At 41.5% G+C, this 25211-nt stretch overlaps 2 protein-coding genes and 1 long non-coding RNA gene across 7 annotated transcripts in view; 2 read left to right on the top strand and 1 right to left on the bottom strand.

The window, feature by feature from the left end:
- The window catches only part of LOC113015699 (guanine nucleotide-binding protein G(q) subunit alpha-like), a 33411-nt gene extending 24141 nt beyond the window's left edge, over positions 1-9270 (top strand). For all 4 annotated transcript variants that reach the window (XM_080297985.1, XM_080297984.1, XM_026157838.2 and 1 more), the window contains 3 exons: positions 1445-1574; positions 4552-4705; positions 5022-9270. In XM_080297985.1, the coding sequence (XP_080154111.1) occupies positions 1445-1574; positions 4552-4705; positions 5022-5212 (475 nt within the window). In that variant the 3' untranslated portion in view covers positions 5213-9270. The remainder of the gene's footprint in view (positions 1-1444; positions 1575-4551; positions 4706-5021) is intronic.
- Positions 4155-11700, bottom strand: LOC145424563 (uncharacterized). Its single transcript, XR_013905641.1, has 2 exons — positions 11562-11700; positions 4155-5203 (listed from the first exon to the last, which is right to left on the bottom strand). It is a non-coding gene; the product is annotated as an uncharacterized LOC145424563 (long non-coding RNA).
- A 731-nt stretch (positions 11701-12431) lies between these two features.
- The window catches only part of tle5 (TLE family member 5, transcriptional modulator), a 55121-nt gene continuing 42341 nt past the window's right edge, over positions 12432-25211 (top strand). For both annotated transcript variants that reach the window (XM_026157999.2, XM_026157998.2), the window contains exon 1: positions 12432-12566. In XM_026157999.2, the coding sequence (XP_026013784.1) occupies positions 12540-12566 (27 nt within the window). In that variant the 5' untranslated portion in view covers positions 12432-12539. The remainder of the gene's footprint in view (positions 12567-25211) is intronic.

Below are 25211 nucleotides of genomic sequence, written 5' to 3'. Positions count from 1 at the left end.
ATGTCACCAGGTGGACTCTAAGCTGACTTGCTGTTTGGGAGGACTAACTACTCATCCATAGTGCTCACATGTGCATCTGTAAGCAATAATCGCACGTAGGACTCCAAGGATACTTGCAGCTGACAGGGGTGCTGCTGCAACAAGGAGTGCTTTCATGATGGACCTCTCCATGAGGCCCGTTTCTTTTCTTTTTTTTCATCATAATTGGCTTTTGAAGTAATATCCAGCATAGGAGAGCTTATGGAACTAAGTAGGTCACTCATCCTTGCTAGAGGAAAACAAAGGAGGTCATTTAATATAAAGGAGTTTTATTTTAGGCTTGCTTTTGGAGGGCCCCATTTATCAATGCCGTCATTTCTTCTGGCAGACTTGCTCAGTTCACCTTTGTCTCATCAAACTTTCACTGTGTCATATGTTATTTAAATGGAGCTGAGACTTAACTTTCTGGCCCACTTTCATTCTTACAGTGCCGGTCAAAAGTTTGGACACACAAGAATGGGTGGGTGTGTCCAAACTTTTGACCGGCACTGTATCGAGCACCAAAGGTTCTTCGGTGTTTCTACATTTTCATTTTCTTGATTATTATTTTTTTATTTATTTATTTTTTGGACGAGCCCAGAGCCAAACAGAAGTGCTTTTTAATCCATGATCCAGATCTCCTGACCTTAGATTTAAAGCCAACACGATGAGCCTTAAAGAAATTTCCTCCATCTTCTTACTTTTTCCCCTTCCTGATTATTTAAAATAATTATTTCCTAATTCTGCATTCTTGTTCCTCCCCACTCTCTGTGCTCCTCTTATATGCCTTCACATTTAGCACCTTATTGGCAGCACAACTTTAGTTATACTGCATGGATTCTATTGCATTGCGCTTTTCAGAGGAAGATGGTGTTGTTTGTATGTGTGCATAAACTTCCCTATGCTTCTTTTGGTTCACCTTGGAACATTTCCCCTGTCATTAGACAGTGCAAATTCATTTCTTTTTATATTGGGTTGCTTGGCTTGAAATGCATTACTACAATTTTTATTTTGAAATAGGCTTCCGTTGTAACCACCTGACCACAGCGTCCTTGAAATCTATTGACTGGCCACTGAAAATGACAAATTAAGAATCCTCTTTGCACAGATCCATTTTCTGAAATGTATTTCTGTCCTGACGTGCTTCAGATCCGTGTCTTGTTCCTGGCTGAATCACTTCAGGATTGAATATTAATATTTAATTTATTTGTAACGCATGTGCTGAACACGTTTTCAGGGCATGCGTACCCCTGGCGTTCTGTGGTTCAGGTCTTATTTGATTAAAGTAGCTCAAAGATTTAACGAATGTTAAAGTGGATGCTGAGTATAATATTTAGTGAGTTAGAAAACTTTACCCAGTAAAGACTCGCAGCTAATTAAAGTTTTTCTTTCCCCTCTGCCCTTCATCCCATCATGTTCCAATCAGGATGGTGGATGTTGGGGGTCAGAGGTCAGAGAGGAGGAAGTGGATCCACTGCTTTGAGAACGTCACCTCCATCATGTTTTTGGTTGCTCTCAGCGAATATGACCAGGTCCTGGTGGAGTCGGACAATGAGGTGAGACAGAGACTTGTAATTTCACACAACAGTTTGATGCTGTGCTCTTAATAAACTTTAAAGTTCGTTTTGATATCAACATATTTCCAGAATTTTGCAATTGTGAGCAAGCTCGGGTTTGTGTACTTAAATTATTAGGGTGCTTGAATAGTAAGCAGAGCGTATAGTCTTACTTTAAAGTCCACTGAGGTGCCAGTGATGCGAATTTCATCATCAGAAGTTAGTGCGAGAGTTCATGTGGACATCACGTGCCTGTCCATTTTTGTCCCCGCACACACTCGTCCAGAGAAATTATTAGTTATTATTTAATTAAATAAACATGCTCCCTAGGCAGTGTGCCTCAAGCGCATACATAAGGCTGCTTTTATGCTTACCCCCGTCGAAAACACGGAGTTGCGCATGCTGAAAATTGCAATTTCTCTTTCTAACCTGCGGCGTTACGCTGCGGCCGCTGCCGCAGCTGGGTTGAAGCCACCATCCGCCATTCTAATGATATTGGTAGACAAGCTCAAAGTCACAGAGTAGACAGAGGGAGATGTTACAAAAATGAGACTTTGTGAGGTTCCAGTTTTGACTTCTTCCAATATCATGTGGCGGTTATTGTCCGAGTAGTGAAACCTGTTGTTCAGGAGAACATTGGAGCCACCTGTGGCTTAATAGCAGGCATAAATAGACCTGACTGTGTGATGTTGTGACTGTGCATGAAGTGACAAATACTGAGGGTATACTGGCACCTTAAGTATAACAAGAATGACTTTTTAGCCATCGGGTCTCCAGCTGTGCATGTCCACGATGGAGTGCAAGTGCATTTATTTAGATTTTTGCAGCTCACAGCTGTAGGTTTAACTTTTTTGTTTACTCCTGCTGCACTCATCAACTGCTTTCCAGTAAAACACCTCTGCAGCTGTACTATGCAGCGCCAGTTAGCTTGTTTTAACAGCAATAGTTGAGCAGTAACAATGCAAATGAACAATTATTCAATGACTCCTTTTGAATTGGAGAAAGTTTAGTAGGTAGTGGCTCCATCGTGTTGTGGTTAATACATTTACCTAATGTGCAAAGCTTCAGGAAGGGCATCTTTTGTTTAAAAGAAGAAAAACTATCAAATCAAACATCTTCTGTGGTGACACCATATGAACATGGGAGCAATCAAAGAAGCTTTCGAGAGAGCACTAAGCAGGTCATCAGACTAACGTCGTATGTCCGCATGAATGAGACACAATTTATCAAATCTCTCACAACAAACTGGACGCAGGTCTTCTGTTTATTTCAGGGATATTTTGCCCGTGTCGTCAGCTTTGGCTTCTGACTGTTCAGATAGAATTATCGCTAATAAAGCTAATGTGATCAGCCTCTGTGTGCCCTCTGCTCCTCTCTGACAACAAACCCTTTCTCTGACCTGGTCATATGATAAACCAAACCCAGCTGCCAGCTGTGACGCTGTACATCAGTACAGCAGCTGCTGCAAGTCAAGTATCGCAGGGTCCAGTCGTCTGGCTGCTCTGTTACCAGTTTAACTGCACACGCGTATGGTGCCAGCTCAGGCACCTCGCTGGACAGACGGATCTGGTTTAATTTTTACAGTCATTTTTCCCCCCTTTAATGTTCAGACTCTAAGAGGTAATAGCAAACACCAGACAATCATGATGCTATTGTTAAACTCGTTTAATGAAAGGTTACCAGCTAAGACAAAGCTTGGCAGACTTCAGTGTGCAGAGATTATCCTGCTGTGATGACAAGCTCAAGACTGAGACTTTGACCCTTGTGGACCAGTTCAAGCCTGACGGGAGTTTTCTTTGCCTTTGATTTCATCAAGTCTGTCCAGGATTGTCTCGTCTCGCCATGATGTAATGAATGACCCCGCATGAGTAACGCTGGCAAGGATTTTTAAATTTAAAGTTTTGTTGTTGTTTTTTTGTTTGTTTTTTTGTTTGTTTGTTTTTAATCTGAGAGAGCCAGACGATGTCTAATTTTTCGTGTGTGTGCTTCCACCAGTATTACCAATTTGAAAGGATCTTGAGAAAGTGTGGAGAACGTTATGCTGCCTGTAACATTGATCAGCATGGCTGGTTTAGTGGTGGGAGATGATCTGGGGAGGCACATCCATAGAGGGGTGTACACACCTCTGCAGTCTAGTCATCTGCACCCCGACTGCCATTAGGTATCAGCATGAAATCTTTGGACCTACTGTCAGATCCTATGCTGGTGAAGTGGCTCCTGGGTTCCTCCTGGTGCACGACAGTAGCTGGCCCTGTGTGGAGAGACTAAGCAGGCAGTTCCTGGAAGATGAAGGATTTGATACCGCTGGCCTGCCCCCACACTCGCCTGCTTTGAATCCCACAGAACTCCTCTGGGACATTGTGTTTCGATCCGTCTGACTCTGTCAAGTCGCCACGATGTTGTCAGGCATGCATACAAGAATGTGAGGGCCATACAAACTGCTGAGTACCGTTTTTGAGTTGATGCGTCAGGCTAGTGCATTTTACCAAAATTTCATTGCAGCATTTTTACTCCTTAGGCATGAAAGACTGATGTAGGGTATTGTTGTCACCTGGTTGGCTGGACAGCACGGACGCTGAATTTTGAGCACAAGAACTCAAACAAATTGATGTAGGATTTTCAAGTTGATACCATGAGTACATCTGCTAAACTCAAAGCAAGTTCAAATATTGGTGAAGGTCAGAGGTCACCGTAAATATTCTGTCTCTAGCTCTAAAGATGAGACCTGTTTTTCAATTGAAATAATAAGTGCATCTACTAAAAATCTCAGATTACAAAGCCACTGTTGCCAAAAGCACTTGCAAGTTACACTGTCATCGTTACTGACCTGTATTAGAAAGAAACAGAAATGCCATATAATTGCAGGTTTTGGATAAATGGTCTGCTTTACAGTTTGGTTGCTTTCAGTGTCGAGTGAAGCTGAAAGTGAAGCGTTCTGAACACATCGCTCTCTTTAACGTCCTTGTTTCGTTGTTAGAACCGCATGGAGGAGAGTAAAGCTCTGTTCAGGACCATCATCACATATCCCTGGTTCCAGAACTCCTCTGTGATCCTGTTCCTTAACAAGAAGGACCTGCTGGAAGAGAAGATCATGTATTCTCACCTGGTTGATTACTTCCCAGAGTTTGATGGTAAGGAGTTGACTTGTAAACAAGAGTGTTTCAAAGAGTGAAGGATGTGATGTGCACGCTTGAGGTTTTTTTTTACTTTATATAGGAACCTTGCTTTTGCAGTTGTTTTTTTTTGTTTGTTTTATTGTAGACTGACACCTTATGGCCATGATGCTGTACTACAATACAAACTAATATATTCCTGTAAAATGTCACATCGCTCTCTTATTGAGCAACCTGTCACCCAAGTGTCTTTTATTTTTGTTTTAGTGAATCCTTTCCTCCTCGCTCATTCATAGCGAATACATTTAACTACACCACTCTGTCCTCCTTCCAGGTCCTCAGCGGGACGCGCAGGCAGGTCGGGAGTTCATCTTGAAGATGTTTGTGGACTTGAACCCAGATAGTGACAAGATAATCTACTCCCATTTCACGTGCGCCACCGACACGGAGAACATCCGTTTCGTCTTTGCGGCCGTCAAAGACACCATCCTGCAGCTCAACCTCAAAGAATACAACCTGGTGTGAAGGAAAATTGGAAAGACAGATGGTTAGAGTGCAAGCAAGACACCCACAGCCCCCACACTCAATGCAGTGTCCACATCTGCATGAAATGCACTCGTAAAGAGATGAGCATTGCTTTGTGCTTTTACCAGACCAACACTATCCATATTCTGCCCTCTCTTCACTCAGACCCTTGGTTGCTGTTTTGCCCAGTTTTAAGGACTCTGTTTTTTTTTGGTTTTATTAACTGCTTGTCTTGCACAATCACACATGAAACACATTCAGATATAACACTCCCTCCATTTGTCACCTCTTGGGAGGTTGTTCTCTACTCCGGCGCTCCTCGTTCGGCTCTTGCCGTGGCTCACGTTTTTCTTTCTCTACACTACAGTCTCACTTGCGCTCGTGTGGGTAGAGGACCATCTCCCGGTAGACTAAGCTTTTACGGACAAAGGGCTCTCTCCCATAGTTATTTAACCCATGCATGCTATACACTACAGCCTGAGGGCTTGAGGCCAGGTGGCACACACTGGACTCTGCTCATCTGCAGAGGGTAACGAATTAATCAGACAGTGCTGGGGTGCAGAGAGGTACTTGGTTCTCCTGGGTCTTGAATTGTCCATGATGTGTTCTTTTAACTCTTTCTGGGGGGTTACGTGCCCTAAATGAGAGCATAGAAGCTCTGTTGAATGTAAATAAAGTTTTCATGCTGCTCACACAGAGTGAGGGCTACACAGAGATGACTACATGTTCTCTTTTGACTTTCAATATTTTCATCTATATTAACGTCATTAATTCTTCTGTTGTTCGCTAATTAAACCGATCGACGGCGACTACTCAAAGGAACCCTTTCAGGAGTGGTCAGGTTCTGTTTATTATTCAGTGCCCCTGATTTTATACTGAGACAACACTACCAGTATTTTACGTACTGTACACCAGCTCCCCTGTAATTCTCTATCACTTTGCTAAATTAAAACCACCTACATTTTTCTGTAAATACAGTAACATTGCCAGTATCGTTTTAATCCCTTAACTAGTTCAGATACTAAGAAACATATTTGGGAGCTGGTTTTTGCCAAAAACTAAGTGAAGGTTTTCTCCCGAGTTGGATCGTTCCAGATGTTTAACAGCGTAACACCTCACTTTGTGTGGCATTTCTTTATGTTGTCTCAATCACACGTGTAACAGTACTGTGATTTTTATTTGTGTGAGGATAACTTTCTTGTGCACAATGTGTGAATGATGGCATCAGATTAAACTGGTGCAGCAGTCATGTTTTGGATGAAATAAAGCTTTTGCGCTGCCAGTTTGCTTCAGTCACAACTTTGGTTATGATCATGCAAATGGCTTTTTCCTCTCCTGTAATCGCCTTCATTTTTACCATATTAATCAGCCAACATTTGATTAAACTGTCACAATCATAAATTTTTCTTTTTTTTTTTTTGTATGTCTAATTTATCAATTGGATCTATTTGTTATTGATATAGTAAATGAGACGTTGTCCCTAGTTTCAGCTCAAGTTTTGTTTTTTCAACATCAAAGTTGGGAGTAGATTTTATACTGCTGTAAAATATCAAACTATTTTATGGTCAAGTGTTCTGTTTCTAATGATACTTCATATATTTAGTTGTTGCAGTTCTGTTTTTGAAGTGCTTGACATAGGAAAAAGGAAAAAAAAAAGGTTTCTGTGTCAGGTTTGTGCTTTATGCAAATAGGAAAATGAAAAACAGACAAAAAATTACTTGGTGGTTAAATATTTACTGTTCAGAGATGCTTGTACTTTTTGTAATCTTTAAGGATATGCGTTTGCTCTTGGTACCAATCCCATATTGTGCGTCTTGCCCAATAGTAGTTTAAATATTCCATTAAGCCGAGAGTTGATATGTGGCTTTTTTGTTTTTGTCTTCACTATGTAATTCAGGTAATTTTTCATGACTTTCTCATCACAAGGGCTACTCTTAGCAGCTTTGGTAGAAATGAAAGGAATCTGAATGGTGTAGAGCAAAAGGCGCAATTAATTAGCCTCGGGAGGGTGCCTGAATCGGGAGCGTGTTGACATCCTTTTGAGAGCAGCAGTCCACAGAAGCCTGATAGACGGCTGGTGGCCGTTTAGGTACCCCCCGCCCTCCCCCTGTTTTTTTTTTGTTTTTGTTTTTGTTTTTTTTACCTTCAAGAGAATAACTAAAGGAAGTTGGGTTTCTTAAGTTGCAATAGGATGTTTTTAGTGTCTTTTCTATTCGACCTTATCACCCAGGTGATCCCATTATGAATTATGTGCTGAAATCAGCGATGCAAAGTTTTCCTCTGTGCTTTTACATATTTGCCTCTTCATTGGTAGTGTTTTCATGCTTGACTTTGACACTGGCTGCATGGGGACGGGAGGGGGAGAGAGAATGCTGGGATATTTTGACCTTAAGTGCACATTGAACGAGGCGGCAGGGTCAGATTAAACTTACCCTGCTGGACTGTAATCTTTACTTTGTTTTAGATGGTAAATGGTTAATCTTTGGTGCTTCACGAAACATTTCAAAGCCTTTATTTTTGACCCACTTGCCCATGTGATGCTGACTGACTGAAGCTGGCCTTTTGGATGCCACAGAAAGGCACGTTCAGGAAACGCTGTTCCCTTGAGCCGTGGCTTGCAACCTTGAGAAAATACTGTCCTGCAGACGGTAAAAACACAAAACAAAGGTTGCGTTCAGCCTCTGGTGTCAGCACGGTGGCGTCGGTTTCCACTCGCTGACGACGTGGATTTTTACGCTAACACAGAGTCCCATGGTTACACTACCAATGACCAGAGCCGTCAGAAAAGCCGGTTCGGTTATTTTTAATAATCCTTTTCTTTTATATCTACTTTGCTTCATTCTACACACAATGCATTTTAACAAAGACTCACATGACAATCCAGTACAAAATGGTGTGCCAAGCAAATTCTGTGTTAAGCAAAGGCTTCAAAAACCTGTTTAACTTGACCCAGGCCTGTGCAGTGAAAGTTATTGCAGCATTTAATTGAGTCTTACTTGTGGTTTTAGTTTGCAAATGAAGCTTGCATGTTGAGCCTCATTTCTTTCTTTCTTTTTTTTTCCTTTTTAAATTGTATTTATTGAAAAACTTGCCAAATGAAGGTACTGAAATGGCCATTGTGTTTTTGGTGGTTGAATATGCTGCGTGTTTACATCTGCCATTCTGCGCTCTCTCTTATCTCCTTTATTTGATTGGACTGTCTATTGTTTCCCTGGGTCAAAGGCACTGAAAATACACCGCTGCAATGGGCCTGCGTTCATGCAACTTGTCCATTCAAGCACGCTCGTTGGTACTCTGAGGTGTGTGTGTGTGTGTGTGTGTGTGTGTGTGAGAGAGAGAGAGAGAGAGAGAGAGAGAACACTTTGATGGGTGTTGCTTATGCTTGAGGTCCATTCTGGTTTCAGGGATGGATATAGTGATATTAAAAAGCTCTTTGCATCTTTTTTTTTTTCTCCCCTTTTGTAAGGTTGACACACCGTATTTAGGACCACTTGACATGATTTTTCTTTTCAGACAATTCAAATTTTGTGTAGTGGTGTACAAATTGAAAGTAATGTATTTTTTTTTTTTTTTGTTTTGTTTTGTTTTAAAGTATACCAAATGTAAATTCTGTACAATGAGTGTGCCAATCCCCTTTTCTTTGTAAAGCCAGACTCTTAACAAGTGCCAATGTTGTGGAAAAAATTCAGAGGACCTGTGGATTTCGTGGTCCAGTTTTTAAAGCAAACACTAAGTGTGTGATTAATTAACAAAAAGGACAGTTTTATTCTATATTTAAGATTAATGATGAACTGCTGTTTTTAAAAATAAGTGTCATTTTAACTGCATGCGTTTTGTCAGGTTGGGGGAGGGAGTGGGGGGTGAGATACTCTATTCATGCAACGCCCTCGAGAAAAGGGTCCTAATGGTTATTGATTTACAGTATTTTAGCCATATTTCTCTATTTGTATGTTTCATTTCAACCACTGTTGCCTGAACCTCATTCATACATGATGATTTTTACATAGCCTTCTCCTTTAAATGTTTTAAATTGGAATAAAATATGTTCCTATACTCTCTTCTTGCATCCCTGTACTTTTATTCTCAAGTTTTTTTTTTTTTGTTTTTTTTGTTTTTTTATATAAATAGTGACTTGAAGATTCCACCATTTAAGGTCATGTGTAATTTCTGAATGCATTTTATCCACATGGATTGGAAAATGATTTGTTGTATAAATACTGCTGCCCTTTGGAAAGCAGCGACCTCTCTCTGCAGTCTTAAGGTAGGATACTGTTTAGTGAAAATGGATATTAACAAACAAGTGCTCAAGTGACTGGGTAACAAATCATTTTGACTCTTGAAGGTAATCGCACACTACTTTTCACAAAACTATTTTGATAACGCAGCGCACATATTTATTTTTTACTTTTAGCACCTTTTAAATCTGAGATTAAGACGTCCTAAAATGGGTTTTGAAGTATGGAAATCCCAACTTGTGAAATGCATATAAATATATACATTCAGTATGTGGTTCAGCCTCATTTACCGTGAGTTACCCCAAATTGATGCAGTGGATATGATCAGCATGTGCCGCTGCGGAGGTGTTGCTGAACCAAAGTTAGATTTTTCTTATCCTCCTCTCTGTGGGGTTTGAGTCAGGTGTGTGAGCTGGCCAATCAAGTACAGTAACAAGATGGTCAGCAAACCATTTGGTGGTGGTTTTAGCACTGCGGGCAGGTGCTGTGTCCTGCAAAAAAGGAATTTAGCATCACCGTAAAGTGCTCTAAAATATTGTCATACGCTGTGTTGACTTTGGACTTGGTAAAATGCAGCAAGCGCCAACACAAGCAGATGGCATGACACCTCAAATCATCAGACTGGAAAACGTTCACTGGACTTCAGACACTTTGATTCTGAGCCTCGCCTTTATTTTCCAAGAGACAATGTGCTAACTGAACAGTTCTTGTTGTCTTTAGCCCAGGTGAGATGCTGTATAGACGCTGTCACTGGCTCAGGCGTGGTTTGATATTAGGAAAGTACATGAACGAGGTGCTTGATGCTTATTTTGTTTCTAAGGAGCCAGACTTTATTGTAATTTTTAAAGTGGTCTTGAACAGTTTCTACAGCTGATCTAAGAGTTTTTCAAATTTTTTCTTTAGGCATCAGATGCTTTTTCAGTCTTGTCCTTGACCATTTTCAGAGGAATATTATTTTTTGTTTTGTTATGCCACTTAACACTGACCTATGAATCATTCAAGCATACAAAAGGCCCCTAACTGAAGACACAGTTGTCTACACATAACAGACAACTTGGCAAATAATCAGTTTTAAAGTGTATCTTTGAGCACTTTGTTGCCACCAGTCTGACGCAAAAACAAATAAACTGTTTGAATTTTAAGATGACAGTTTGACAGCTATAAGTGTTTTGCCCTAAAAGGTGATTCAAAGAAAGCCAAAGAGGCTTCACACTGTTGAAGAACAAAGGTGGTCAAACTACAGACTGAATTTCAAGCATCCAGACTGTTTTTGCCTCACATACGGTATTTCCATGCATGTTTCCACTTCGGTGCAGTCATTTATTGAATTGTCCCATTTTTCCTAACAAAACGAAGCAACGAGGGGTGATTCAGAACTTTTGCATCTTACCGTAGAGTTAAGGAATTTTCATAACTTCACTCTTAAAAGTATAAAACACTCACTGTGGTTCTATTAAGTTCTATGCCCATAACTGTGAATTTAAAGGTAAATAACAGTCATTTGCTCCCAGTAGAGTAGAGAGTTCACATAAAAGATTTCTTCAGTTCAGCTCTCTACAACAGGGATGTCCATTTTACATCGTTTACTTTGATATTAAGTGGGCCGAACCAGTGAAACTTCTGTTTCTGTCAGTGCGAAGCAGTTTAACTACACATTTAATCCCTGAGATATCTTAATTTAAGAAAAAGAAGTGCAATTTAAGCACTTAAAATTCTCAGCTTTTCTAACTCTGTCAAGTATGACTGCTTGATGTATGAATTGTAAGTGTGGACCTACTTTTAAAAAAGTTTCTGTAGTAGTTAAAAAAAAGAAAAGAAATTTCAGTTACGTTATTGTCTGTGTACTTTGGTGTAGTGCGAGTGGACATAGGGCAGTTCTGTAAGTCTAAATTTGATTCCCTCATTCAAATGTTTCAAAGCCATTGATGGGCTGGATTAGTGGTTCTTGGACCGATTCTGATGTTTGTCTAACAACTAAAACCTATTTTTAAAATATATATTTTTAATGTATTAATATTATATTTTTTTAATGTAATAATTACTCGTTATTCTTGGCGATAAACTATGGCACACAAACCTCCAGTGGTGAGTGGGGAGAGCCTGTGTGTGCTGACCTGTCCGCATGAGGCGCTGCTTGCTCAGACTTGGGCCTGCTGCTGTAGATCCGCGGGGTGTAGAGCTGCTCTCCGCGCATCTATCCGTGGTGTTTCTGTGTGGGGCGTTCAGCCCAGCAGCGTCGCCTTTGCCTACCCACCAGCTTCGGGAAGGGGCTGACTTTCTGGCTCCGCTGCCGATCCTCCCGCACTCCCTCCGTTCAAGAGGGGATAAACACAGAGTTAAAGTCCAAGCCGGGCAGCGTTGCAGTTTCAGCGTTAGCGGCGATTTTAATTTATTTTTTATCCCCCCTCTCTCTCTCGCTCCCTCCACTCACGCGACTCAATTGTTGCCGTTGGACCAAACGGGATTGAACTTGAAACGAACCCGCAGACATTTTGTTATTTCTGAGATTTCTTCTTCACTTTTTTCATCCCTGTGGCGGCTGCGGGGAGCGAGCCGCGAGCTGTAAGGGGGCCAACGGCACGAGGCGAAACACGGTCGGCGTTCACCTTCCGCTCCGCTCGCGGGCTGCATCCAAACATTTAGTGCACGCACGGCGTTATTAATTTACCTGCGCTGAGCTCGCGACGCTGCCGCTCGTGCGCTAAAGCGGAAAGCTTACGACGGCGATGAATCATTTTGACTGACAGCTTTTGAAGAATTAGCTAGCTTTAGCCAGCACTGATGGTGCTTTCCTGCTCACGCTAAAGCAGTAAATACGGGGTCGGGACAACCCAGATAGGACACAGACTCTTTTGCCTCTCTAACGGCCGCAAAGTGCATCACTTATAATCGGCTTAATTTTATATTTATTTATTTTGTTTAAAAGAGGTGGTGGGGTGGGGGGAGTCCCCTAGCTACTGTTAGCTAGTCATCCTGCTAACGCTGGACAGCTCCTGTGTACGGCTGGGCTAGCTTTGGACAAAAGAAAGAGCAACGCAAGGGGAAATATAAACATCGTGTTTGGGAAGGAGAGCAACAAACAAGGAACTGACATGATGTTTCCACAATCAAGGCACTCAGTAAGTGGCTTTTCATTTCAGCACTGTTGTCTGCTACGTGTTTACGCATGCAGGTTGAGTCGGGGAGAGAGGAGATTACGCATGTGACTTGTTTCTTGGCTGCAATTAAACAGAGTTGCGTTTTTGTTTTGTTTTTTAGTAAGAAGAAGCAGTGTTTGTGGGGCAGTAGCACAGTGTTGGTTTCTAACTGGCACCGTTTAGTTCTGTAGAGGACGTGTGGACTCGACATGGCAGTATTTGTAATATTTGCATTGAAAAGCTGTTAAACTTTTTTTTTTCTCCCAGATGATTGCACTGAAAATCATCCAAATCAAACCTCAGTTGAATGCTGTCACGTTTCATAACCACACGCTGCTTTCACTCCCTTGTGCCGTTTAGTTTCATTCTCCAAAATGCCAAAAAGCAGGCATTTAGGCAAATTGAGCTGTGCACTGTTACATGCAGGTGGGTGATTTTTTTTTTCCTATTTTATTTATTTATTTATTTTTATGAGTGGAAAATGCACATCTCTGTTCTCCTAAATTCCAAGTTTCCATGGTAACAGATACTAGTCCAGGGCATGCATTCATCAGTGAGGAAGACTCTCAGCCCTTTGGTCAAACATTTATGTTTAGTGACTGGCAGAACTGTGTCACCTGTCACTGCATGGCTTTAGAGCCCTGATTCTATTAGCTAGAAAATTAAATTAAATAAGTATGTTTTTTCAATCTTTCTGGGCTTACATGTGACTTAAAATTACATTGGAAACCTTCTCCATTGTGTTATGAGAAACCTTTTGATGGCCTCCAGTTTTTGCCCTCTGCAAAGGTGAAAGTAACAGAGTGATAGATCCAGGTAAACACAACAAACCGCAAAAAGACTTTTGCTTTGCTGTTATGAATCATGCCCTCTGTTTTTCTCTGGCAACATTTTGTTGCCACCGCTAGTTCTCTTACTGTTGAAAGGGTAAGGGTTGTTTGCTGAAGCCGAAACCAGAATGTCTTCTGACACGAATGCTTTGCCCTTTGGCAGTCTGTGTGGCAGCCTGATTATGCTGCACTGTGCTGCTGCTGCCACTGATGTGAGTCTTCAGAAGTAGGATGGAAGGATTTGGGAACCTCTGGTTGCAGTCTGGCTTGTCAGATCGGTGAAACCCTTCATAAGCACAGAGTCCCAAGAAACCTCAGCTAAATTATGTTATTTTCAATGCCATCTGCAAATCCGAGAATACATAAGTCTCTGTTTATCCTTATGAATATCTCCTAAAGTAGAGAGTTTATCAGAGGTATGAAAGCAAGAGGAAAAAAATTTATTTGTCTACAACCATTTTATTAGCATAATAACCAAATCAGATACAATTACAGCCTCTTACATTTTGTTTGTCTTTGTGCTAATTAATATGCTTCAGTTACAAACAGACCTTTCACAGTTGTTGAGGTTTGTGTAGCTACAACGTGTAGTTACATATTTTGGAAAGTGCAGGTCCAGCATGGCGTATGGAGCTCTCTGAGGTCTACCCTGTAGATTAAACACAGTACTACAAATCAAACATTAGACAGGACACAAATCCGTTATTCTTTATGTGTATTTAAAACTGCTGAATTTCATGTGAGAGAAAGCAGATTTGAATTATTGCTTCACTAACAAACTGCAGTTCAAGGTGGCTCTCATGAGCTTGGGAGACCACTCCCCCTTTCCCTCGTAATCCATTCCCAAACCCTGCATTTATTGCAGATGTACTAAATTGAACCCTAATGCATAGAAAACACCTTGTTCTTAGTAGCAGAGCAATCCAGTTTAAACAGTTACGCAACTTTAGAGCCAGTGTAATCTACACCAATACTTGCATCAAACAGAAAACCGATAGCTGCCAAGAGGCTCGATGGATTCAAATGCAGTGTAGCGCTACTCCTGTTCTGACAAGATGTTTTGGACTTCCTCTTCATAACGTGCACTGTCAAGCGGCAAGAATGGGTTGACATTAAAGTTCTGCCTGCATATGAGGATTTCCTCGGGTCACAGGGTGGCAGCGTACTTGACTGCTTGCTTTAAATGTGTTCACTGAACTGATCATGGTGATTTCATCTTTATCCTCACCCCGCAGTTCTAAATTAAATTCATCGAGCAGGCCGGTCAGATCTGTCAGGAACGCTAAGTCCAAAAGCTACTGGCAGTCCTCTAGTTTTGCATGTTTTCAAGCTTCAGAAAACCAACTCTTTTAGGTTGTGTTCATACCTCTGAAAATTTCCTTAGTAAGAACAAATGGGCTTAGAATTTGACAACGTTTGCATACAAGTACTTTTGTGCCATCTGGTTACAATTTAGTTATTTCCTTACTGTGAAAAATTGCAAGTGTGTATGTGAGAGACACTGGGGAGTTTTTATTTGTCACTTTCACCATGAAGACAGTAACATGTTGAACTTGTTTACAGATAGAGATGAATACTTGAGTCTACCTTGATTAGAGGACAGAAGTGGATAGATATCAGGTACAGAAACAGGAAAAACTGTAAAGTCATAACATTTAGTAGCATTTAAAAAAAAATACTGAAAGTTAATGTTAAGTGTTTGTTCTGTGTAACAGTCAATTGAGTCTGTTAGGTTACCTAATTTTTGTAGTGGCTGTCTAAAAGAAAACAAGTACCACCTGTGCATAGTCCCAGCAGTGTTGCAACTTGAGTCTCCTGATAGAAAAGAACATTTAGTCATTATAGTTATTCATATAAACACTGGTGTACATTTTTGTGTAAGGTGTGTTGTGTAAACCACAACACTGTGGAGCTACTGCAATAACGCAGCTGCCAGCACCTTGTTTACTTAGTTGTTTACTTGCACTTACTGCAAGCATCAATAAAACATTGTTCGGTACTTCTTCTTTTTTTTTGCATTGTCATTTACGCAAATTTTATTGAAAAATTGTGATGTCATTTTGAGGCTATATCGCCCACTCCTAATTGTGCATGACTATCTCTGGAAGAGAAAGTTATTATTGTAGCTTTTGTCTTTGTCTTTGCCAGAGTGCTGGTTACCACAACACTGTGTATATCCTCCCAGATACTCCTAACATTTGAGTGAATAACAACCTCTGCATTTTGTTTGCTTCCAGTGGATCTCTGTGGATCCTAAAGAAAACCTTTTATCAGAGAGTACAGTAAAGGTACTTATGTCAGACAGTTGTTTTTATTGTATTATTAATATTAAAACCTGCACCTCACATTGGGTAATTACTGGGACGAGATGCCATCTTCGGTCTTCTCTCGTCTCTGGTTGAAGTTATAAACCAGTCACCTCCTGATGGAGTGAGTCCTCAGTCACCTTTTCCAAGGTGAGAGCAGCTGGGCCACTCCACTCCTGCCTGTCTACTTATCTAGGAGGTTATTTTTCTAATCCAATTGAGTGCTCTTACGCTTTATTGGAGTATTAAGACCAAACTCACAGGATTAGACGTGGGGTTTGGGAATTTAACGTCTTTTCACCGGAGCTGCAGCTGGTTCAGTCTTAACCGACTACAGTCGGTCACGCCTAACCTTTCACATACACACCGCCCTCCACTGTGATTTTTCACATAAATAAACTGTACAAACACACACATTCCCTGTTCAGATCCTCTCTTCAGTTGCTGCTGTTGTCATAAAGGTTCAGGGATGGGAAGTATATGTGACACCCATATAGATATGAGTGTCACCGATAAGGACCTGGCGGATGAGAGAAGTGGCACCGCGATATAGCAAACTGATGGGTCTCGCAAACAAATTTAGTTACATACACATTCAACAATCTTCTCATGTCAGATTTTCAGGGGAAGCTTTTATTGGTTGGGATGGTTATTAAAATATTTAGGTATTTTTTTAAAGCTGTTGACTTTACTGAGACACTTGAGGCACATTTCCTCAATGCAAAGTGTATCTAAAAGGCATATTTGCAGAGGCCGGTAGGCTTTTAGCTGTTTCATAATTGTACACAAGTGACAGATTTTCCCGTCTCCGTACTTTTTGCTGTTTGGATAGTTGCTTCTTTCCACGGATATCTGAACCCATGGACCATATCAGCTAAGTCCGATAACATTACAATTTTAGCAAACATTTAAGTGCAATTTATTTGCTTCATTGTATTTTCAGTCCACTCTACCTTTGTTGAGGCTACAGATTTAAATATACTGATTCTAATTTTTTTTATAGGTTTCATATACACTGAAGCAAACGCTATCATATTGTCTGACGCTGGGAATACAACGGGCAGCTGGGTCTTGGAAGCAGTTTTGTTCCATACTTGGCATGGCTTTAGATCAGACTGGGAGCATTTCAGAAGCAGTGTTCAGTCTGTATAAGGTCTTTTAATTTGAAAATTGATTAGATTCTCTTTGCTATTCCTGTGGCTTGATTTCCTGCCCTCCTCAAGTGTTCTGTGCAACTTGACTGCTTCGGTTAAAAGCAGCACAGAGTGGAGAACTGCTGCAGGAACGCTTCTGAAATATCTGCTGGAATTACAAGTTGTTTTAGGTGAGAATAAAAAATGTGACCTCAATGACAAAGAAGAGGCTATCTTCAGCTGCTCTGTTATTCACAAGGGGTCTTCACAGTAGGTAGCTCGGCATGTTTGATTTGGCAGAGTTTTTACGCTGGATGCCCTTCCTGATGCAACCCAATAAGGACTTGTGTCTCCTCCGGGATCCACTCGGGACACGATCAGTTGGCGAATATGTAAACACTGAACTCGACCTTGACCTTAAGCACAGTTTGGGTGAACACCCATTAGTTTATCAGTAATATTTTAGGAAAAATAGAGATTCTTGTGAATTTTGGTCAGTGCATCCCTTGCTGTGAGCTTATTGGTCATTTTACCGTTTAAGCTATTCATACATGATTTTTGTTAAGTGAGTAGGCCAGTTCATTGCATGCTGCTTGGTTATTACATTTGTTTGCTATACTATGAAGCACTTTGAAAACAGCCACAGCAGATAGAACATGCTGTTGAAAAAGTGAGTAATTACGTTGAAAATGATAAAAGTCCAAAAACAACAAAAGTAAGAACAACTATAATACAATAAAAACAAATAAGATCACTGTTTCTGTATAAATTGGCATTGCTAGTCAGATGACTGGTGAGCTAGTGTAACAGTAATCGAGCCAAGACTATAATAAATGCATTTATTACTGTCTAAATTCTGCCTATGGAGGAAAGGTTTCACCATTGCCAATTACCTTAAATGAAAGAAGCTAGATTTCACTAGTGCACCAATTTAACTGGCCATCTAAGCGATGATGCCACCAAATACTTACAAAAGCAGGAGATAGAGTTGACTATCATCAGCATACCAGTGAAAGGAGGTTCCAATTTTTTTGAACGGATCCCAGTGGAAGCCCTTAAATTGAGCCCTGTGGAACTCCGCATTGCAGGGATCAGAATCAGTGAGACAGAAAATAGTTGGAAAATAGTTGGAAAATAGAAAATAGTTGGAAAATAGACCTAAAGAAGTGCCACAAGATGCTGTAAACAACTTATTAGGATATCATAGTCGACTCTATCAAGCAGAAGAAGAATTACATAGTCACCAGAATCTGTACTAGGAAGGGTTTTAAATGTGGATTGAAAAAACTCCCAGATATCATGCTTTTCCAAAAAAGGTAAGTTGAAAATTGGTTGCTAGTAGAGCAGGGCAATATGACCAAAAATATTTATCACGATATACATTTGAAAATTTGCGATAACGATATAACTGACGATATAACTGACACTAGACAAAATACTTTGCAACTCCACAACTTTATTAGTGCAAAAAAAAAAAAAACTATGTATTTTCACTTAAACAAGCAGCTGTTTTTTTTGTTTTTTTTAAAATATGCATTAGTTATATAACAATTTAACAGTGCAAATGCAAATTCCTCGCTGACAGTTTAACCAAAAGGCATTTCCAGTGGAAACTGGCCGACATATCCTCAGCACAACCATGTAGAATATCCACAAAACTTAAAAAGAGGTTATACACACACAATACGGTAATATTATGTTGAAGCACAGTACGTATCACTCCGCGAGGCTCCTGCCTACGATAGCCGTAATGCTCCGACAATCCATCAAGCGGTGCGGCTTCGTAGCTTAGCAAAGTCGTACTAAAACATTTGACAGATTTTCGAGCGCCGTGTACCACATAAAATCGTTTTGAGGTCAGTAAACACAACCAGAATTCATACATAAGGCACACAGGATTATAAGGGGCTCTGTCGATTTTCAGAAAAATCAAAGGATTGATTTTAAGTGTGCTGTATTTTCCAAAAAACACGGTAATAACGATGGCCCACTAGCATGCGCTACCAAAAATAGTGCTTTGTTGTGTATCTGACGGACGAAAGCCAAACCAGTTCAAACCCACTGAAGTTGCAGCATTTTTGCAAACCAGTTCTGGTTCATCTGTTTCATTCAACGATCCACTTTCGCCCTTCTTATTCTGCGTCGCCGCCATGCTTTTTCCGCCATGTGTGTATGAAAACAAAGGCACTACACATGCGTGTTTTACCCATATTCTATCGCCATATTTCATTTTCTTGTCGTTGCCCAACATTATACCGGTATTACCGTGAATGGTATGATATAGCCCAGCCCTAGTTGCTAGTGGACATTTTAACCTCCAGTTGCCAAGGTAACCCTGTAATGTAATTGCCACCCACTCATATGTCAAAGAGCCCCGCAGATGCTGGTCTAAAATGTCCTTCAGTGAGTTATCTGATGTTCATATATCAGCTAAGGAATCAAATATTTTACACTTGTAGTTAAAAAAGAATTGGAGTAATCTCAGCGGACTGACACATTTCTAAGGTTTTTAAACATCTGGCACTGTGCTCATCGCTTTGGTTTCTAAGTTCCTTGGTTTATAGTGGAAAGTTGGAAATTTCAAATTGTACTGTAACTTTCACATAATTTATTACAGCGTTAAAAAGAAGTAAATATACACAATTAACTTTCACATTGTGTTTGTGTTATTAGTTGGTGCTTTATGGCATCGGAATAATTGTTTTTCCATAGAACTTTCGAGAAAGTTGAACGTGCACTCCTCAGCTGGCAGTGATGGAGGAGGATATCCAGCCCAAAGAGCTGCAGCATGGCTCTGACTCTACTGTTAGAACCAGTGGGAGAGTTTGGTACAACCCAGCTGTGGACAATAACTTGTGCTGAGCGCTGAGCAGAGAATCCAGGTCTTGTTAAAACCACGCGGCTTAGCTGGCTTATCCAGTGCCTGTGCAAAATATTGCGGCTGTGGACGGAGCAGAGTTGACTGCTCCTGTTGTAAGACAGAGATGTTGTATTTAAGCTGATGCACTGCTGGCTCAGCGGTTGAATTGATATTTTTTGTTTGCGCTTCTTTTCATGTTGACACTAGTGATCTTTATTTGGCGCTGGAAGGGCGCCAGATTTTCTCCATGCAAGAAAAACCCTCATGTCTGAGTGTCAGAATCCTTTAATATATTGATACAGCCAGCAACGTTGCATATTCCATGTCTGAAAAGGGCTTTAGAAACAAAGAAGACTAAGGTTTCTGAGGTTTAACGGGGATTCACTTGTCATTTTATGTCAGTGGGCACGTTTTAATCCCCCGTTGCAGGTTACGGGCACAGTTCATTGGTTTAAGAGGGAAAAGCCTCATTTGATCGTGGCACAGTGCCTGACCCAGTTGACAGCATTTGCCATATTGTTTGGGTGTTGATTAATCCTAATGCAGCTTCAACAAAGCTGGCAGTGGCGTGAAAGTGGAGCAACCGAGAGGCCTGGTGCCAAATCCAGAGAGTAGCGCAAGTAATATGGGAGGCAAAATCTCACAAGTCCCCTGAGCATGTGCTCGACTGTAGAGATGGCCACAGGTTGCGCGCGCGCACACACACACACACACACACACACAGACTCTTGCACACAGCATACACACTTCCACCTCCTCTTGTCTGTCTCCCTTTATCATGTGTTTCCTCCCAGATCTAATGTAGTGGTGGGAGGGTCAGGGGCAGAGGGTGCACAGGCATTATTAAGCCCACTTGAATTAACAGAACAGCCCCCAGCCTTTCCTCTAAAGCCTCCAGCTGGGGAGAGCTTAATCCCCATGGTCCCCTGTCTCGCCCATTAAACAAACTCCCCCCGCCCCTGCTCCATTGCTCTGCTGCACACACACAGACACACAGTAACGTGTGTCTGTGTGTGTGTATGAGAGAGAGCAACAAGCTTAACTATGTGTGTCCGATGATTGGCGAGGGGGGGGGTACTGGACATTAGTGCGTGCACAGAGGCGAGCATAAAAACGCACAAACATGCACGTTGGCTTTATTTTCTGGTAATTATTGCTCTAGTACATGCATAGAAATAAAAGGATTTTTCCCTTTCAACGTCAATAAGAGCCCCCTCCCCCTCTCTCTCTCTCTCACACACACACACACACACACACACACACACACACACACATTCTTACCAGCCTCAAGGGTCTTATCTGCTTTTTGTATCTGGGGAAAAAATTGAATGTGGGGCTTGACACACGCAGGCCAGCAGATGTCTGGGTCATTGAGGTTAGGCCAGCTGATTAGCATGACAAACACAGCCCTGCATGTGCCCCCCACCTACCAACCCACCCAAACATCACCAACCTGCAGGAGGCCCCTCATTTAAGTGGCCGAGTAGAGGCCATGGGTCACAGGTGATGTTGATTTTGGTGAAAGGCCACGGTGGATGATTGTCAGAGTGCTTTGGGGTTTGGCTAAAATGGAGGGGTGTAGATTGGTACAGCCCTTCTCTTGTTGAGCATACACACATACTGACTTAGACTCAAGTAGGCAGAAAAGATGCGAGTACAGATTCAGACACTGACTTATACCTCCTGCTGGTGGCTGGCTTCCCAAACTCTGCAAATGCACATTGGACGACAGTGAGCTGAGTCTGTTCCTTTTTCTTCTTTGTTTCTAAACACAGAAAGCCCAGCTAAAAATGAGAAAACACTGCAGTGCCAGCATAATTTTCATGGTTTCTTTTTCTTCAACAACCCATTTATGTGTTTGGTTGTAGAAGGAACCGTTTCTGCTCACCTATAGAGTAGATCAGATGTGGGAACATGCTATGTAGTCAAAACAATAGATGGATGTAGTCATTCATGTATTGTGCATATTGAAGCCTTGCCATGTTCTTTTTTTTGAGCAAGAAATTATTATATTTGGATTAGAGATTCACCAGTTGACTGTCCAGAGACAAGAATTGGTCTGTTTCCACTGCTCTCCGCTCATATGACCATTAAAGCGCTAGTCTGTGTTATGCCACAAAGCCGCACAGGCAAATAGTTGGACACACACTTAAAGCCACTTACTTTGTTGTTAGCTTGGAACTGAGTGAAGACTCAGACATTTCACTAAAGTAAACAGCAGAGAAAACCGCATAAATGTTCGTGACATCAAACCTAATGAGTCACTTAAACATGGACATTTTATAGAAATTAACAAAGAAAAAGTGGCTTAAACTAGAGCTATCCAGAACTCTGAGCCAGCCACAAACTAACAGCCTCAGTCTGAGCAAAGGATAAAAACAGTTATGAGAAAAATTATGGAGCCGCATGAATCCGAGAGAAAGGTTTAATGTCCTGTTATTTAGTGAAGTTATAAAGTATATGTGTTGTATAGGCTGTCAGTTTTAGTTCTTAGAAAGAATAAGAATAATTGGCAGATAGCAAATAATCAGAAATCATAATTTGCTGAGGAAATTGCAATCGGTGCTGCTCTAATTTGCACAAGAAGTAAAGTGCTTCAGACCTGTCATAGTTTCTGTATCTGCAAACCTGCTAGAGTGTGCTTGGGTGACATAAATTTTGTCCACATACTGTGTGTGCGAGGCTCCGTGCACACGTCTGCGTTCCTGTAAATTTTATATGATCACACAGACTGAGAAACTGCACTGCAGTGTATCAATTATACACATGGACCCTTCAGGCAGACTTCCAGCAGAATTCCCAGAAGTAGAACAAGAGTGACGATCGGTCCATGGTGTTTGAACTGCCGAGGGGCGCAATGCAAAGACACATCTGATTAATCTAATTACAATTTCACTGACCAAAACTTCTTGGATGAACTTTACACAAGAAGCTATATTATTAGTTATATAGCTGCATTAAAAATGCTCAAAAAGGCATCAACAGCACAAACAAAGTTAATAGATCAGTGGCTTCACTTAATTGATTTGTATTTGGGTTTGCCTTGATGATAGCATAGGGGTAACTGGGGTTCTGTGGTTCATGATTGCCATTTTAACCCCTTACCTTGCAGTTCCCCGCATGTATGCCTTCTTTGTGTTTGACTCCATAAATAAGTTGTCTTTTGCACGTCATCAGTTTGACAAGTTACTAGAAAAATATGACCATGTTTTTGTGAAATGGGGTGAAGAAAAGGCAGATTAATGTAAATTTTAATTCACTACTGTTGGGAAAATATTAAGAGTTGAGTGCATTAAGATAAATTGAGACTGAAAAAGATGACGTTATAAACAACATGGTAATGGACTGGCTTGCATATAGGGGCTTTTCTGGAGTTGCTGACCACTCTAAGCACTTTCAACTTCAACCCACATTTATACATTCACACATTGCTTCATTCTATACACTTAAAGCACTTTGTCTGCCACTTCTGGCTATTTTAGAAGCACGAGTTAACCTAACATGGATTTAACCTGAGCACTCAGAGGAAACCCATGCATGCAAAGGGAGAACATGCGAAACCCCAGTCTGGATTAAAAGTCGAAATCTTCTTGCTGTGGAATGACAGTGCTGAAAACGTCATCACTGTACTGTTTATAGTTTTTCATGTAATAATTGTTGACGGTTAGCGTTTTCTCATCATACAAATATCGATGCTATTTTAGAATAGAATAGAATAGAATTCAACTTTATTGTCATTGCACATGCACAGGTACAGGGCAACGAAATGCAGTTTGCATCCATCCAGAAGTGCTTTAGTGATATAGATATATTACAATATATATTAGCAATAATATAGATATGTGAGTATATTACAGAAATGGGTCTATTATGGTATGTTATAATGTACACGGTATGAAGTATGTTGTGAATATTCTATAACTATAAGTATGTACAGGCTGTAGTGAGTACAAGCTATGTACAGGATATGAACAGGATATAAATATGAAAAACTATACAGAATATGAAATAAATAACTTTACAGAATCTGAGATATACAGCTATACAGAAATGGGAACTATGCAAGTTGTAAACAGTTGTAGGATTAAAGATTATCGAATGTACAGAATGATTATTTACACAGAGCTATACAGTAGTGCAGTTAAGATAAGTGAGGGTGTAGATAGTTTCTACAGAGGCTATATAAAGTGCTAGTGGTTGTGAGTGGTGGTTCAGTCCATGTTATTATTGTGTTTGAGGGTACAGTTGTCCATTGTGGGTGTGTGTATGTTCAGTCCATGAGTTTAACGTGGGTCAGATGTCAGGAGGCAGAGTTCAGGAGTCTGACAGCTGTGGGGAAGAAGCTGTTCCGGTACCTGGTGGTCTTAGTCCGGAGGCTCCTGTGGCGCCTCCCAGAGGGCAGGAGGGTGAAGAGTCCATGTGATGGGTGACTGGGGTCTTTGATGATTTTCCCAGCCCTTTTCAGACACCGCTTCCTGTAGATGTCTTTTATGGCAGGAAGTGGTGCTCCGGCGATGCGCTGGGCAGTTTTCACGACCCTCTGCAACGCCTTCCGGTCCGAGGCAGAGCAGTTCCCGTACCAGACTGTTATACAGTTGGTCAGGATGCTCTCGATGGTGCAGCGATAGAAGTTCACCAGGATGTCTGAGGACAGGTGGTTCTTGACCAGCTTGGAGCAGTTGGTCGTCCAGGTGAGATCCTCGGAGATGTGGACTCCCAGGAACTTGAAGCTGCTCACACGCTCCACAGCCGTCCCCTTAATGTGGATGGGTGGATGTGGGTCAGCATTCCTCCTGTAGTCCACGATGAGCTCCTTGGTCTTCTCGGTGTTAAGCAGCAGGTTGTTTCTGTCGCACCACTCAGCCAGACGATCTACCTCCTCCCTGTAGGCGGCCTCATCGTTGTCACTGATGAGGCCAATCACCGTGGTGTCATCTGCAAACTTAATGATGGTGTTGGAACCATCAGCCGGTCTGCAGTCGTGGGTGAAGAGGGAGTAGAGGAAAGGGCTCATCACACAGCCTTGTGGTACACCGGTGTTCATTGTGATGGTAGATGAGCAGCGGTTATCCAGCCGGACATGTTGGGGGCGGTTGGTCAGGAAGTCCAGTAACCATTTGCAGATGAGGGAACTGATACCCAGGTCTGTCAGTTTCCTGATGAGTTGTGAGGGGTGGATTGTATTGAACGCTGAACTGAAGTCTATAAACAGCATTCTGGCGTAGGTGTTGTTGTTGTCCAGGTGTGAGAGGACAGAGTGCATTGCGATGGAGACTGCATCCTCTGTGCTCCTGTTCCAGCGGTATGCGAATTGGTGGGGGTCCAGGGTGGGGGGGAGACAGGATTTGAAGTGTGCTAGGACCAGTCGCTCTAAGCACTTAGTGATGATGGGGGTGAGTGCTACTGGGCGGTAATCATTGAGGCAAGATGGGTTGGAGTTTTTGGGTATCGGGACGATGGAGGTGGATTTGAAGCAGGCCGGTACCACAGCGTGGGCC

This window comes from Astatotilapia calliptera, chromosome 23, assembly GCF_964374335.1.
Source record: "Astatotilapia calliptera chromosome 23, fAstCal68.1, whole genome shotgun sequence".
Classification (NCBI taxonomy): domain Eukaryota; kingdom Metazoa; phylum Chordata; class Actinopteri; order Cichliformes; family Cichlidae; genus Astatotilapia; species Astatotilapia calliptera.
Note: the sequence above shows the minus strand (reverse complement) of the source record. Positions and strands in the feature narration are given on the sequence as shown.